Source organism: Parus major, chromosome 15 (genome assembly GCF_001522545.3).
Source record: "Parus major isolate Abel chromosome 15, Parus_major1.1, whole genome shotgun sequence".
Lineage (NCBI taxonomy): Eukaryota > Metazoa > Chordata > Aves > Passeriformes > Paridae > Parus > Parus major.
The window spans coordinates 6,856,695-6,873,310 of NC_031784.1; the positions used below are offsets into that span (position 1 = coordinate 6,856,695).

Sequence of the window (16,616 nt, forward strand, 5' to 3'; positions counted from 1 at the left end):
GCTACAGCAGTTCCCCTTTTGGGCAGCTGTTTGTCTGATAACAATTAACTGCTCTGCTCCCACCTCACATTTACATTTCATATACTTGGTGAAAGGGCAACAGCTCTGAGCACTGTAAGCCACAACAGGTCCTGCACTGGCAGTCCTTGCAGCGCTACAGCCACACTTGCTACAGCTGCCCATGCAGCCACTCAGCTGAAGAGACAAGAAAGAAAGACAGACCAAGTATTTTATTCAAAACTTTTAAAAAGTTAATAGACAAAAACTGATAAATTATTCTCATTGCATCAATGAGAGATACGTCATGATGGTTTCCTCTTGCCCCCCACATCTTACACTACACAACAGTTTGTTCCTTACCAGTCCCTTGAACTTATCCTGATGCAGTAGTTCAGTATCAAGCCCTTAAAGCCTCTTCTCCATAGGTTATGTGCCCTGATTAAACTTCATACAGCTCTGACAGGAGTAAGCTAATCAACATCCTTATTGATCAGAGAATCTGTCAAGTAAGTTAGTTGTTTATGTCTGCTGTCCTACTTCTGTTTGCTGTCCTACAGTCTGTGCTCCCTCCCCAGGGCAGATAATGTGGTGAAACTTCCCAAACCTCCAGCTATTAACTGAGCCATTTCTACGCTGGTTCAGGCACCCAGCAAGCTTCAGAATGCTTCTGAGCCCTCCCCTCCCAAAAGCCCAGCAGTGTCAGAGCTGTATGAAGGAGGCACTTGGAACATCCAGCTCAATGCCTGTCCCTTACACTTGCCCTAGACAAGCCATTCCATGGCCACCTGCTCACCATTCTGGCAACAGCAGTTTGCTCCAGTGCTGCAAGGACCTGCAGAATCACTACCCTGAACTCAGTGGTGGTATCACTCTACTCTGAAAGTAAGGTATCAATGGGAAAGAGCACTCAAAAATGTCAGTAACTGAAAGCACTTTTAGAAGATTGCTGCTTTTCTTCCCTCCCATCTTCCTGCTACAGTCTAATCCCTACAGCCTTCTCCAAACCATGTTTTGCTTAAAGGCTTTATAAGACTGAAAAACAGTCTTAAGAACATTTTAAAGAACATCCTGAGGATGATGGAACACTTAGTATAAGCAGCAGTTAGTTCTAGCACCACAGCTCTGAGGCAAATGTTTTTTTACCCTCTTTCTTTTATGCTTGTAACCTCCAGGCACAGTTTACATGGGCGTTTTGGGGGCAGAGGGTAAGAATGACACAACATCAACATACACACTCAACAGCTTACAAAAACGGAAGCTTTGTCCTTTGGACAGCAGAATATCCTGTTTGTCACTTCTGCAGGAGCTGGAACAAGCTGGCTCACCTTTTGTTTTAGCTGCAGTGTGATACAAGGCTGTTCCCACACCAGTCGCTTTCCTGCATAAGAAAAATACCCACAGGAGCAAGCTTTGGTTAGAGAAATTCACAGCGGGGTGGGGGAAAAGTCAGTGCTGAGCAGACATTCAACGTGTATTCCACAGCTCAGCTTTGAGTTTTGGGGAGTACTTTAAGGACTGGACATGTTCAGGCTTACACAGGTTTCTTCTTTTCTGGACTGAAAGGCAGAGATATGAATGTGAAGGAGGAATGAGGCTAAAGGACATTTTAAGACAGCATCACACCCCAACATAATAAAAATCTAGTGGTACTGTAGCAGAATGTGCTAGTGCAAAGAGACTAGAGGCAACTCCTCAACAGCCTTCCATCCATTTGGCTCGTTCAGGTGCGTGTGATTTTGTCTGGAGGCATGAAACCTGTGTCACCCAGTGTTCGAAGGGCCACTCTGCCGTTGGGACGTATCACCAAGTGAGTGATGCTGCCGTTGTTGAGAGACAGTCGCAGCCAGCCTTCTGGGGGGAACTGCAGTGCTCTGGTGACAAAAACACATGTATTAATAATTCATGTACAGTTAGATTAACAAGCCCTCACAGCATCACCTTCTGTCCCAGATAAGGGGCGAAAAGAGGGGGAAAATCAAAACCGGTGGGCACTGTGCAGCTTGCATACCAGTGCCCCTAGTGAGCCTTGGAAAATGCCTTTTCTCGTGGAAGTGATATAAAACCACAGCGTTGGTAACTGGACCGGGGCCAAGAGTGCACTTGGCTAAGCAGAGTCCAGCAGATGGGTGTGATTACTGCTGACAGGATTAGTTCAAGTGGACAGAAGGCAGCAGCTTGAATGCAGTGAGGCTGCAGGAGTGCTCTGAGCAGCCCCAGCACAGTCAGGGCAGGGGATGGCCCAGGCTCCTGTGCAGGTGGGACAGGGCAGGGCTGGCTCAGCACCCAGGGGCTGCCTCAGCAGAGGTGGCAAACAGTGACTGTCACAGCCCATTTCAGCCACGCCACTACTGTAGAGGCAGCGACACAGAATTCCCTCCAGTGGCCTGCAGGTACCTAGGGAAGAAATCCCCCAGAACAACTTTCCATTGGCTACATCATTCCCCAGGAAGGAAAAGTACCTTGCACCTTCCACAGAAACAGCACCACAGCTGGTCTGCAGTCATTCTGAATTTCCTAACTCAACAGCCTCAGGAGCTCCATCAATTGTATTAAACAGCTGGAAAAAATACCATGTTGCCTCCAACAGCTTTTGCCTCTGATACTGAGGAGTAACTTGGTTTTGGCTCTTGTGACAATCTTGTAGAAAGCCCAAGAAATTAAATACCAGCTAGAGCCAAGCTAGATTTGAAGGAAATGTTACATGGATTGTGTTCAGTTGTGCTATCAGATTGCCTGGAATCAAAAGCACAGAAGAAACATTAAAATGAAGAGGAAAAAAAAAGCAAAGAGAAAAAGTAAATAAGTATTTCAGAAAAAGCCTTGGCAGGAACAACATGGTATTTTTTTAGCACAGGAAGGAATATTCTGTTTACCTGATCAAGAATTTCAAGTATAGCAATTTTGAAAAGCTCTAGAGCAGCCCACAGTGCAGACAGGCCAGCATTTACCGAGCTCAGCTAAATAAAGCTAGCTGAAACTGTTGTAGGTATTGATCAGATTAAAGTTTAATCACTTCTGTCCTGCTCACAACAAATTATCTTACAGACAGTGGTCTGTTGATGGGAAAGAAGAATAAAACAGACTCAGCTGACTGGATACAGACACAGGCAAAAATCCAAAACTGTTTTCTCCTTTATGAACAACCTTGATGTTATCGGAAAGATCCACTCTTCCCTTAATCTAATACTGGATTTTACTGCAAAAACACACTAATGCAACTTGAACATAACTCAAAAGTATCCATTAGTGTGGACAAAAAATAAAGAATTCCCAAAACGGAATCAATCTTTAATTATGTAAGCTCAAATTCATGTCACCTCAAAGAGATGCATCCAGTAATACCTCTATTTATAATCTTTTCCAACAGGCACTACCTTCAGGTTTATGGAAGCAGAAGCATATAGTAATTAAAGTAATTGTCCAGATGTACCAAAAAGGTTAAGTTTCACTGACTAGCCATTTTTGCTTTAGAATTAGAATGAAAGTGTTCTAATTTTCAAATGTACCTTGATGAAGTTGCAGAACCAGCTGCTCACAATGCAGGCACTGATCTCCAACCACTTCAAAGAAGTGAAATCAACACATGTCCTCCCTCAGTGGTGCCAGAAGCCCCTCCTGTTTCAGTGAGCCCTCCCTCCAGCAGCCCCAGGTGAGCAGGGCAGCCAGCCCGTACCTGCACACGATGTAGCGGATGACGTTGGCGTGGCACACGAAGATCTCGTAGCTGTCCTCCTCCTGCTTGGCATCAGCTCTATGAATGAAGTTTCGAAAAGCAGCCTCAATTCGAGCTCCATCTTCATAATACTGCTGAAGGCACCGAGGTCACAGTTACACACAGCTCAGAGCAGCACGTGCCACTGAGGCCTCATGTCCTCAGGAGCTCTTGGTTACTGGGGTGCACACTTGGGGCTGAACTAATGCTCAAGGACTGCAGGTTATTTTAACTGTTCTGCACACTTACTGAGGAGGAGGAAAGAATGCCATTATCTAAGGGCTGTGATAACTAACATCAGCTCAGACACTGCAAGTTATTGCTACTGTCCATACAGAATGTACTGAAAAAAACCTCAAACCAAAGAAAAAACTTGAAAGAAAAACTTACCACAGCTTCTGGTTTCCAGTGGGAGACTGGAGGGTCCGGTTCTATAGGTGCTCCCTCTCTCAGCAGATCAGTACTGATTTTTTTGACTCCTGAAATATTAGATACACATTCAGAAAGGAGTTGTTCACATGCTATTGCAAACAGCCCACAACTCTACAGTCAATATATTTTTCAGTCTTTGAGGAAGGCTGACTCTCCATCCTAAAAGTCCATTTTAGTCTACACACTTCTGTCAAGGGATGTGAATCTCTCCAAAGATTTAAAAACTGTTTTGCCATCAGCAAGACAACTTATTCCAACTGAACAGAACAGCAAGCTGTTTTCCTTGTCTGTTACACTTTGAAAAAGTATATTTGTACTTTTAAAGATAAACTGGAAACAAGCAGTATTACACCTGTAGGTTTCTTTATAAATACAGACATTCACGCAGGGCTGGGAAATTGCTAAATAATATCTCAACTTTAAGGACAAGCTTAGAATTCTACAGGAAACAGTTTTAAGGATTGAAAGACAATGAAAAATTAGGGAAGTCTCTTACCTGGGAGATGTTTGCTTATAATTTCAGTTGTTTCAGTTGCTCTAGTCATGGAGGAGTGGATAATCTGATCAAATTTTAATCCCAAACTTGCCAGCCTGTGTCCAGTCAGTTCAGCCTGCTCTCGACCTTAAAAAGCACATTCATTATATAAATTGGCGACACTCCCATTAGCACCTCACACAAACTATCAAGAGCAGGCAGACATAAAAGGTCTACATCAATGTCAGGCTTTTTCCTTCCAAAAACCAACTGGAAAACATTTTCATCAGAGCCACTACTCAGGCCAAGCTTACTGGTTGGACAATTTCAAGTCATACTTCCTTAAGTAGGAAAAAAAATTGTTTCAATTACAAAAAAACCCACAAAACCCAAAACTTATTCAGCAACTTCTACTGAAGTACCCAATATCCCTGCTAGCCCTATCCCCAGGCATCAACAATCCCCCTCAGGCCTGACAGTGTGTGGTTGTTCATAAAGGCAACACTAGCTTGGCACAGTTCACAGCACCTGGGCAGCCTTAGGAAGGTTCATCCCACCTTTCAGGCAGGCTGGTGAAAAGACAACAGACGGGTTAAGTCACTTACTTAAGGCACAGGATGAGACAGGATTAACATTAGTCTTTGTTACCAGTTTAAGATAGCACTTAAGGCCTGCAATTAGCATTTCACTCCTGTTTACACACCAGTAACTGAGATGTGGGTGGAAAAACGTCCATAGTAATAATTCTTCCCCCTCTGAAAAAACTGTTGGCACGTATATAATCAAGAAGTGTTCACTGCTTCTGAAGTACATTATTGAAAGTAATAGCAATTAGCATCTGAGACCTTCTCACAGGATCAGTGAGTTACGATTAACACAGACAAAGGTTATCCTCATTTCATGTAAGTGATTAGCAGTACTCCCAGAAACAGTGACAGCAGCAAAAGTGCAATGTATTTAATTATAGACACTCCAGATGAAAGTCAGAGGTGTTTTCTTTTTAATAAATTAGGAGATTAAATTAAGAGAAACACAAGAAAAATCCATCTCAGTGAAGTTTAAAAGCCTCTGCCCTTAGGAATAACATAGCTGGCACAAAAACATTTTTCAAGCAACCTTAAGATAATTTGGAATTTCCTTTGGTAAGTTTCTTTACAACTGAACGTGTTTAGAACTCTCTAAATCACATATTAATGTTAGGATCAAAAGTAAAGAAAACAAACTTATTCATGACATCTTTCTGCCACAAAAGAATACAAGACGTAGATTAAGGCTTGGCAGCAAGACCCAGAATGGTGCTGAGTTACTGACCTGTATTCATCAGGTGAAAAATAACTTCCTCAAAATGCAGAGTATGATGCTGCAATGATACCTACCCAGAGGGGTCAGAGTTCTGTCTTTATCAGCCCGGCCATCCAAATTATACTGGGAATGACGGATAAGGAATATGTGCCTGGTGGCTTTTGCTTTGCAGTGATCTAAGCGAGAGGCAAGTTCTTCTTCCCCGGTTTCTTCATTTTTCTTTTTGAGGTTGATAAGAGCCAGTGGTTCACGCCTAAACAAACACATTTCAAGAGTCATTTTTCAATAGGGGAATTTTACAGATACATCATCTTGCCTTAATTCCAGACAAAGCTGAAGAACTACAACTGACAATTTAGCCACTTGTATCACGAAACTGATTCAAACCTTTGTGTGAAAAATAAAAATAAATGCCTGCATGGAAAAAAGTTAACGTCATGGGTTAAACGGTGTAACTTGACATAGGTAAATTTCCCACTTAGTGCCAGCCACCTGAATTAATTATTGGGAAATAAGAACAATGAGCAACTAAAAAACTTGTAGGGTATGTATAACAGTAGGGTTTTTGACAACAAAAACTAACCAGGAAGGATACCCAGGAAAAGAGAGAAAGATGCTGAGTAACTACTAAAGAAAAAAAATGTTCCATATCTAAAAGGCCCTGTGATAACACCTAGAAAATTTGCACTTTATCAATCACATTTACATCAAATGACTAAAAAAATCATCCCCCCAGCAACATCCTAGAAAGACTCCAACCTTCTGTAGTGCACATTGAGAATTATTGTCTGCTTTAAAGTAGGTCATATCAGCTCTCTCCAGTAAAACTTTTTCAACCTGGAGTGTTTCATTTATCCTTTCATTTTTTTCAGCACTGTCTCCTCTCATACCACTTTAATCTCTCTTCCACTTGTCCCAGTGCACACAAGCTCCCTGCTCTGCACATCACCCAGACAGCTGACCCGGTTCCTCCTGAGGACACTGGGATCTTCCCCTCTCTCTGCTCTCACAGGTTCAGTGCTACAGATCTCCCACCTTCAGCACCAACCCTCCCCATGTTGGTCTGGGCCCCTCTGTACTGATCCCCCACCACATTCATACAAACCCTTTGCTATGTCACTCCACCTCAGAGCATATTTTATTCATACCACACCTCACTTCTTCCATTATTAAACTTGTTTATTTGATGATAGTTTTTCCAATGAAAAATAATTTTATTCGGTTTGGGGCAAAGTAATTTGTTCACAGAAAATTGCTGTTTTCTATATCTGTTTTGCACAGCAAGACTAGATGTGCAAAGCTCTCCTGCCTCAATTTTGCTTTACTGAACACGTGATTTCCATTAGACAATGAGGCTCTACACATTCCTCAAGCTGTTAAAGTTCAGAGAGGCATTAAAAATGAAACAATAGTCAAGTAACAAGAAGTTCTATTGCTACTTCACAGGATACTTTGGATTCACTGGAAACTGTACTGCTGGCAAGATACAATAAGAAAACAAAAAAAGTCTCTGAAATCAATTCAAGCACATTTGTAAAGCAGCAAGGGGAATAGCTCATCTGATATCTGCCTATAAGTATTCCACATGACTTAAACTAGACCTATCCTCTCCAAGAACTGAGCTGCACAACTCCTGTGCAAGTGGCAGAGACCAACATTCCAAGTGTGATACCCTATCAGACCAATAACAAGTTTGTTATTTGCATTTGTTTGTTTCTAACTTGAAAAGACATTGGTTGTTAAGAATATTGTAGTATTTCGTTATCTGCTCAAGACTTAACTTTCTAAACATTCCCTGTCCCCAAAGAGCAGTAGTCAGACATTCTGTGTATTTATAAGCCATTTAACAACTTAGCACATTAAGTGCTTCTGCTGACAACATTCAAAAGTCAAGACTAAGATTTCAAGCAGGCACAGCCTAAGTCACAGAACACCAACTGGCAGACTGCAAGCAGCAGTAAGCAAACTGATCTGGGGTAATATATTCCACTGCCACTGTTTGCACACTGAGGATTTGCTACCCTGAACTGCTAGGAAGCATTAGCGAGCCATGTTTGTTCAGGCAATGGTGACAGCTCTGTAACTTATAGCACAATCTCTACTTCCTGGATTGGTTAAAAAAAAAAAAAAAATTACTTCAGTATGAAAGTATTTTAGAATCCTTGAAGAAAATCAACCATTTAGCTGAACCAGGAAGGCCTGGAGCTGCACTTAAACAAGCAATGTTAGTACCTCCCTCAGTATAATTGTGTAACCAGCTGTAACCTTAGTTAATGAAGGCATTATTTTCATCACCGTGGTGTACATATCCCCATTTACATGAGCATTTGATCTGTAGCCTCTCAAAAATCAAAACGATGCATTATACAATAAAAATCTGTTAGTGCTTAGGTTTGGATTTACTGTGATTAAACTGGAGCCTGACATAAGTCCCCTCTGGGAGATAATTCTACCAGACCGAAGCTAAATGAGCCAAAGCTCCATGCAGATATTTGCACGTTCTAATTACACATTCAGAAAAAAAGGTAGTCAACCCTTGAGTGAATGTGTTTCAACGCAGAAGAACAGGACTGAGTTGGGTTCAAAGCGCCGCTGCCTTTTCAAGGATTTCTCCACGAGCAGCAGGCCCTGCCCAGCACGTGAGAGCGCTTGGCGCCCACACGGGAGCTGCAGCCGAGCTGAAAAACCCCGGTGCAGACATACAGCAGCATCGAGACATGGCTAAAAAAAATAATAATAAAAAATTTTTAAATGGCACGCTTCTGCCTAGTGCTTACATGCATCACAAGCCTGAGGCTTTGCAGTCTCGCTGGTTGAAAGCATCAGAATAAAGGGATCTGCACAGGGTAAATCTCAGAGCTGTCTGAACAAAACCCAGGGCTAGCGCATCCCTCCGGAGCACTCGGGCGCTCCAGCGTTCCACGGGTATTCACCAACTTCAGCTGGATTCTGCTCTGAGCAGGTCACCACATGGAATTTCACCGGGAAACCGGTGTCCCCCGCCGGGGGCTGCTCCCGCCGGGACCCGGGGCCTCCCGACCCCCGAGGGGCCCTGCCCCGCTCCGAGCGCGCTCCCCCGCGGGCTCCGGAGAGGGATTCAAGGCAGCTGCGGCCGCCCCTCGGATCTTCCCCGACCCCTCACCACAGCCGCGACCACCCCGGGCGAGGAAGCGGCCCCGTCATCGCAGCCCACCTGTCCCAGTTGCTGTCCCAGTAGCTGCTGGAGCCGGCGGGTCTCTCGATCCAGCCGGCGGTCGGCGGGCAGGAGGTGGTGGGCGGCAGCAACAGCAAGCCGGGCGGTGCGGCGGAGGGCACGGCGGAGCCTCCCGGGCGCGGCTCGCTATCGCCACCGCCGCGGGCCGGCTGCTTGCCCACGACGACGGCGGAGAGAAGGACGGAGCCGCCCGCCAGCCCGCAGGCGGCGAGCGCCAGGGCGCGGCGGACCGACATGGCGGGGCGGCCGCGTGCCCCTCACCGGCGAGCCCGCCCCGCGCCGCCCGCCCCGCCCCGGACGGAGCGCGGTGCGGGGCAAGATTCCTCCGCGAACGGGGAGCACGGGGCTGCACCCACAGCCCCGACCCTCACGGGCCCGGCCCGGCCCCCGCTCCCCCAGCCGCGGTGCCCGCCGAGCTGCGCCCGCCTCAGGCCGGGCTTAGGGGCTGGTCCTGCCCGGCCGCTCCCGTCACCGAGTAGAGCTGAGCCGGGGATCCCCGCCAGCCCTGCCTGGTTTAACCGGCTGATGCGGTGACCAGTCCTTCAGAGGGGAAAAGACCTGTAGGTCGAATCCACGGCGGCACTGCCAAGTTCGTCATATTTAATTATAAGCCCTGAGCCTTATCGCTGTGTCCAGCTGCTCCTCAGTACCAGACCGGGAGTTCATGCAGAGGGTCCGGCAGAGGCTGCAAAGATGATGAGGGGTCTGGAGCATCTTTTATGAGGGCAGACTGTGGGAGCTGGGCCTGTTTAGTCTGAAGAGAAGACTCTTTGTCATTGGTGCCCAGTGATGGGATAAGGGCCACCGGTCTTAAACTGAAACACAGGAAATTTCGCCCCAACAGGAGGAAGAACTTCTTTAAATTTAGGGCAGCAGAGCACTGGAACAGCTGCCCAGGGAGGTCATGGGGTCTCCACCTGTGAAGACATTCCAAACCCCCCTGGACGCATTCCTGTTCTCGGTGACCCTGCATTGTATGAGGGATTGGACTGGATGATTTCCAGAGGTCCCTTCCAACCCCAACGATTCTGTGATTCTGTCCTACAGGAATCGACCTCTCACAGGCAGCACTAGGTCCCTAGCACTGGTAACCAGGAACCTGCATTTTAGGAAATAAAAGTGGTTATCAGCCATGTGGACTCAGCAGAGCTGAGCATTCCTGTCCCATCTCTTGTGCCTCTGCTCCCCTCTTCACACGGAGACTCCCTTCAGAAGCCAGAGCTCATTACAGCTTCACACATAACCTTGTGCAGAAGAAGGACACGTGGAACTGGGATGTTAATTACCTCACACTGCAATGTTAATTACCTGTAGATGGCCAATGGTGCTGTCTTAACCTCACAAAAGAGGCCTCAGGGAGAGAGAATCAAACAGAGCCGCCTTTTTCTGAGCTGACATCCCAAATTCAGCAGTGGTTTCTACCTGTCAGATTCAGTAGTCTGCAAATGGTGACAGAACTGCTGCTGAATGTGGACCTTGGGATGCCAGCAGATTCTACAGATTCCATGATCCAGCCTTTGCTTGTTTAATTATGCATTCTTACCACTCCTGTCCACCTGTTCAAGATCCAACTTCATACCCACATTTCCCACACCACAATTTCTCTAATACTATTCCTGTTTTTCCACTAACATGCCAGCTGGGCAGACAGTTTCCAACTGCCGGATTTCAACCAGTGTGAGTGACTCCAGAGGCACTGAGACCAGAGCCTGTCCCCTGCCGAGAACACAGAGAGGTTCCCCCCTGAGCCCTGGAGCCTCCTGCGGTGCTGACAGCAGGGTTACAAGTGCCTGCCCAAAAGGAAATGGTCTTTCTGTTAAAGTTAAGCCACCTTCCAGCTTTCTCAGCAGAGTGTCTTTCCCCTGTCCACCACTCCGTGTCTCTGTCTCACACACATGTGGTACAGAGGAGGCACATCTGACTGGAGCACAGGTCTTTTGGCTCTGGGGCATTTCACAGACCAACAGTGGCTCCCAGGGGTCACATAAGTAAATCAGACCCTGATGAAAATCTGCTACACGCCCTCCTTTATCCTTCTTGCCTGCTCATTCTCTGTATTTAAGATACTCAGCCTTCTGTTTCTTCTTATATAGCTTTAAAATGGTAATTTTATTATTTTTCTTCAGTTTATCTTATTATATAGGTAGGTATGTGCATTTACACTGCGTATGTTCTTTCTTACCAAGAGCCCAGAAGAAAAAGGTTTGGTTTCAAAACCTCATATCCAATTCATCCTGAAGTACCACAGTCCCTTTTCCCCAGGTCTCAGTCTCCCAAAGTCCTGCAAATGCTTTTCTAAATATTTTCACTCATAATGCCTTTTCTATTTTATACCTAATAATACTTATTCTCCATTAAATGCTCCCGTTTGTGTCCTACCTTCTCCTATCCTCCCAGCCTCCTGCCTTTTAACCCAAATCCCATTTAACCTCCAGCATCTCACAAAAGAAGGAAAAAATTGCCCCAGATACCATTGCTCACTTGGGGACAGGGACAGGCTGAAGCTGGATTGGACAAATGAAACAATTCCTGATAAATCTCTCAGTAGCTTGAACTGAGTCCTAAAATCATATGGTTCTGTTGGAAATTTCAGTGCTATTCAAGGTGCATTGCTCTTGCACAAATAACTTCCATTTGAGGTCAAAATCCCAGTAATAAACACAGGCAAGTTTCTGGAGTGCATGACAGTGTCACCAAATGCACCAGGGCAGAGCTCTGCTCAGCACCAGAAAAGTTTCAGACTGTTGTTAAGCAATAGTCAATATTGTTTGCCTCAGTGCTGCATTTTGGCTGTCATTCTTCTACACTAACACTTCAGGAATATCCTGCCTGTGCTCCATTCTGCAGTTTATTTTTGCTTGGGTTAAGTACTAAGACAATTTATGTTCAAAAGTCTTTTGAGATTACCTTAGATTTTCCTCAGTATGTCCAAAAATGTTATTTTTAATTAGATTATATTTACCATTTTTTAAAAATTGCAATTCAATTAGGTAAAAAAAAATCTCCAAAAATAATTTGTTGAAGGTTACCACTAGCTTGAATATACAGTCCTGTGTTCCATCAATAACTACCCAGCTTCTTGCTCTTTGTTCTTTTTATATGTATTTATATTGCTGCTATTGTAATCCTGTTTTATTGTGTTGTATTTCATCTGTAAGAAGAAAATCCATCTAAGAGGATAATAACCTACTGATGCCCACTAATGGAATTATTCTCTTAGCAAAAACAGTAAATGCTTGTGCTACTGATGCCACAGGTCCAATCCTCGGGGATGATTCCCAGGGGCTTATCCCATTTCTGTGGTTTGATGCAGAGACACCTTCAAGGAGGATACCCAAGGTTAGGGCAGCCTCTGAACTGTGCTGTGACCAGAACAAAGAAAAGAGAAGTCAGAAAGCCAGCAAAAGGTTGGCAGAAAGGTCAGCACAGGTGGGGCCCAACAAATGGTTTCCCCTGGCAGGCAGAAAAAGCCTGTGGCAAAAGCAGGCCCACAGCAGCCCTCGGGGTTAACTTCACCAGGAACACAAACAATTCATCTGTGGATGGGACTTGGATCAGCACAGGGATGAGTCAGTGTTTGGATGTTTTACCATTAGCTACAGGGAGAGCAAGGGCAGGTCTCTAGCTTACAACTGGCGAGCAAAGTTTATGAACTTTCAGGCTTTTTTTTTTTTTTGACAAAACAGAGTAATAAAAGGACATTTGAAACAAGGAAAATGTGGTTTTGAACAGCCTCTTCCACAACCTCAAAATGTTTTACTCACCATGTATCACCTTCCCAATGTGAAAAAAAAAAAGGTGTATATTTATTCTCAAAAGAGCAACAGAGAGAGAGAGAAAAAAAGTTAACATTATGTCATTTAAACCACATGTATGCAGACATACACTGTGGACTTGCTGCTGGCCTTCTTAAAGGAAATATTGATGTCATCCTGGACTGCTTCAGACCCTGCAACTTTTAAATGATACACTAAACTTTTGGGTTATAAAATGATGCTACTTAAGCTCACTTACTAATTTTTGTTTCTTTTATGGAGCAAGAGAGAATACTGGTTTTAAGCAACTGGTTAGTATGAGTTGATCAGTTAAAAAAAAAATAAATAAAAATTTTGAAGCAGATACTGGCTTCCTGACCATGTCTGACTGCATCACTGAAGGGTAACCAGGACAAATACTGTGTTGGTTAAATACAGCACAAGCTTTTGAGAGATTGTGGCATGAAAGAAACTCTACATATATATATATATTATAGCAGTGATTCAGATCTTGAATTTAACTTAGGTGGTGTGAATCACCTACCAGGGGATTCTTCAGATTGCCTTTGACCAGAAAAAAAAAGAGAAACTCATTTAAGATTAAAGACTTGTCCGCTTCCCCAGGCACACTCTCTATAAGCATATTTAAAAGCAGGCTTTGCCTTATCTAAAGCATAAAAAGTCTTTATACCATGAATGATCAATCTGTTTCTTAACTTTGCTCTCACAGTAACCATCTTTCTAATTGAAGTAGATTGAAAGGGCTTCTTTTAGTAACAGTGGGCATCACTGGTAAACTGAAGTATCTCAAATACACCTATAAGGAACTGCTCTTGTTTCCTGGGAATGAATCACTTTCCCTACTCATTTACTAAGGACTGAGTGAGCCTCTTTACTACACTGGGACTGAGAATTAAAAAAAAAAAAGAAAAAGTCTCCTTGCAAAGTCTTGTCCTTCTTAAACTGTCTCCAAATGGCGGAATGGTTGAGACTGCAATGACAGGACAGTTCCAGGACCAAGGCCTGTCTTCTGTCTGTTGGCATGTGAAGCTTTGTCTCTGACTACAGAGGACAAGAATGAAACTGTAGAAAATTCTCTCAGATGTGGAGGTATTACCTGCCAGAACTTTGTGTGCTCTAGAATCACATGGGGTGTGCCTTGAATGCTACAGGGCACTGGAGATGGCTGGAAATGGCTGTCACCCCATCATGTGCAGAGATTGTGTTTCCAGCCTTAGGTGTCTCACAGTTTGTTACTGACAAGTCCTCCTCAGTACCTTTGCTTTCAGCCAGCTAAACCCAGAAGTTTTCACTCTACCAAACACATTCAGAGCTGCAGGTCAAGACACACCAGAAATGTAATTGTGAAAGATCTCTAAAAAAAGTAATTTCTGAACTGGAAAACCAGTTTTATTAACAGTCTCTGGCCCTTTCATTAAGTAAACACTTCAGTTCTGTCCCTGAAGTCACACTCATGAAACTAAGGGTTTATAACAGCCATACTAACACTGCATTATCTAATGTAATGCTCTAATAAATGATGATGTATCCTGCCAGAAGGGTTTAATTTGAAACAGATGGTCTAAAGAATGGAAACATAAGCAAAGTATTCCAGTGCAATCATTTTCCAGGAAACAAAAGGGGATTTGATATTATTGCCTTAAGGACCACCTGCTCCCCCAACGTTTTTGTCTTAGATAACAGTAAACTTTGATTTTGCTAATGAAGCACAGGTGCTGCTGATAGTTCTCAACAATGAAACAACTCAGGCATTTCTCCTAATCCTGATTACCAAGTGAGAATTTCTTTTTGCAACAGCACATGCTGCTTTTGCAAAGTTCAACTGATGTCCCTTTGCACCATTTTCCTTTATTTTTCTGTTTTAGAAGGAAAAATAAATAGTTGTTATGGTCTTGACAGTGTCGGCTTCTATTGCATTTGACAGTAACTGTCACTATCAAGCATTTAATATTTAGTCACTGCAGTCTGCAAACCCAGCACTGATTTAAGGTGCCCTTGCAAACCATTTAAAAACCTGCTCTGCAAAATTCCCTTAGCAGGAAAGAGTGCTCTGCCTGCAGAACCATCTGAGACACCGTGACGTTCATAATTACACACTTTAAGAGATTTCTAGTTCTAAGGATCCTTTTAATGCTTTACAAGAAATACAAAGGCAAAATTCTAGCTCCCTCAAATATCCTTTCCTGTCTCTCTGCCAGGAGCTGTTTTAGATATTCCCTGCTTTACTTCAAAAAAATCACCCTAGGGATGAGCTTGGCACAGGCTGTCTAAACCCTGCTGATTCTTTTTTTGGCAACAGCATTTAAATGCAGTGTTTTCACATACAGGCTGCATTGAGGATGTATAGGCAAAACCCTGGGATTAAATAGTTTTGGGGGAAGAGATGCTAACTCAGGTCTGGAGAGCCTGGGAGATACTCAGCCACACAGGTGACATTCTCAGCTGGCAACAGGGCAGAAATACCAGCTGTGGCAGCAATTTAGCCAGACCAGCTCTCCCAACACCACCCCCTTCAGAGAGACCAAGGCCCAGACCAAGGCAGGCACTTGCTTACACTGCACCCACCTTTAAATACATGAACAATCATTCTGAAGGCACTGGACCATGTCAGTATTGTGCCTGTGTTTAAAAACCCCCACACTGTGCATAGAAATAATGACCTTTGGAAATATTCCATTTTTGTATTTCAAGCTTCCCTTGAATGCTGAGGACTATTTCTTCCCCTCTTCTCTAATGAAAAACTCAGAAACCCCCAAAGCAACCATTTATTTGAGACTTCAGGAGCTTCAGGCCGTAAAAATCCCAAGCATTGTGAGACCAGTCCAAATAGCTTGGCAGTAAGAAAAGTTAATGGGATATTCAACTCTTTCAACACAGATGTGTGCTCAAGTGTCTCCTACACGTTAGTCACACTATCTAGTAAGCTTGGTACAAAGCCAGGAGCTAAGAAATCTGTAATATTAATTGCTATTCTCCTGACTCACCATGTGACCACTCTTCTGTAGTAACTGGCTGGGAGCATTGTCCTGGCTGCTGTGCAGAGTCTGTGTGAGCACGGGTGCCCTCCAGACCCTGCAGGGAGGAATTTCACAGTCTGCTCAATGGATTTAAAACTCTAGCAAGAATACCAGTGGAAAGGTGAATTTGTCCCAGTGACAGTATCTCTTGAAGAAAAAAAGGGGTGTAACATACATCTACATGACTGCTGGAACACAGAAACAGCCTTGCCTCTGCTGACAGAGGTGATGAGCAGAGCACCAGACAGCACAGTGTTCTCTCCTGACAGTGTGGTTGTGAGCACTGCTTCCATTTAAGAGGAGTTAATGCAGTCCCTATGTCAGATCAGGGTTTGTTTTTGCCTGAACACAAAATGCAAAGTCCAGGTCTGAGGAAAAAAATCTAATCTCAGTTATGGCAGTCAGCACCTGGATCCTGTGGAAGTATTCCAAGCTTCCATTAGTCTGAGGCCTCTCCTACAGCATAGTACACAAACTCCCAGTCTGAATCTCATTGCTGGGAGCAGCACATAATGGTGTTATTTCACCTGAGAGCGTTGGGTTTTTTTCATTTTTTCTCTCAACAATTAGAAAATCATGGAGAGCATCTTCTCATATTATACTACTCATTACTACATATGCCGTCTTTCTGTCTCATCCTCAACACTAATAAGCACAGGACCTAATTATCCCCATTTATAAATAACTT

General features: G+C 44.1%; 1 protein-coding gene across 2 annotated transcripts; it reads right to left on the bottom strand.

Annotated features, from left to right (window-relative positions):
- Positions 1-211: 211 nt before the first annotated feature.
- On the bottom strand, positions 212-9,402 carry PGAM5 (PGAM family member 5, mitochondrial serine/threonine protein phosphatase). Of its 2 annotated transcripts, none has more exons than XM_015643972.2 (6): positions 9,115-9,402; positions 5,996-6,174; positions 4,641-4,766; positions 4,103-4,191; positions 3,674-3,804; positions 212-1,871 (listed from the first exon to the last, which is right to left on the bottom strand). In XM_015643972.2, exons 1-6 carry the CDS (start codon positions 9,369-9,371, stop codon positions 1,721-1,723), a joined length of 933 nt encoding a protein of 310 aa, XP_015499458.1. In that variant the 5' UTR covers positions 9,372-9,402; the 3' UTR covers positions 212-1,720. The 2 variants fall into 2 exon arrangements, with proteins under 2 accessions (XP_015499458.1, XP_015499456.1); XM_015643970.2 differs by having other exon boundaries at positions 3,674-3,807.
- Between the last annotated feature and the right edge of the window lie 7,214 nt (positions 9,403-16,616).

What these genes read in the sequence shown, in the direction of transcription:
- PGAM5 (XM_015643970.2), bottom strand. Translation starts at nt 9,371, where the DNA reads ATGTCGGTCCGCCGCGCCCTGGCGCTCGCCGCCTGCGGGCTGGCGGGC. An exon ending in CAGAACTCTGACCCCTCTGG is followed by an intron (nt 4,767 to 5,995) that starts GTAGGTATCATT and finishes GTGCTTTTTAAG; the next exon opens with GTCGAGAGCAGGCTGAACTG. An exon ending in TATAAGCAAACATCTCCCAG is followed by an intron (nt 4,192 to 4,640) that starts GTAAGAGACTTC and finishes CTAATATTTCAG; the next exon opens with GAGTCAAAAAAATCAGTACT.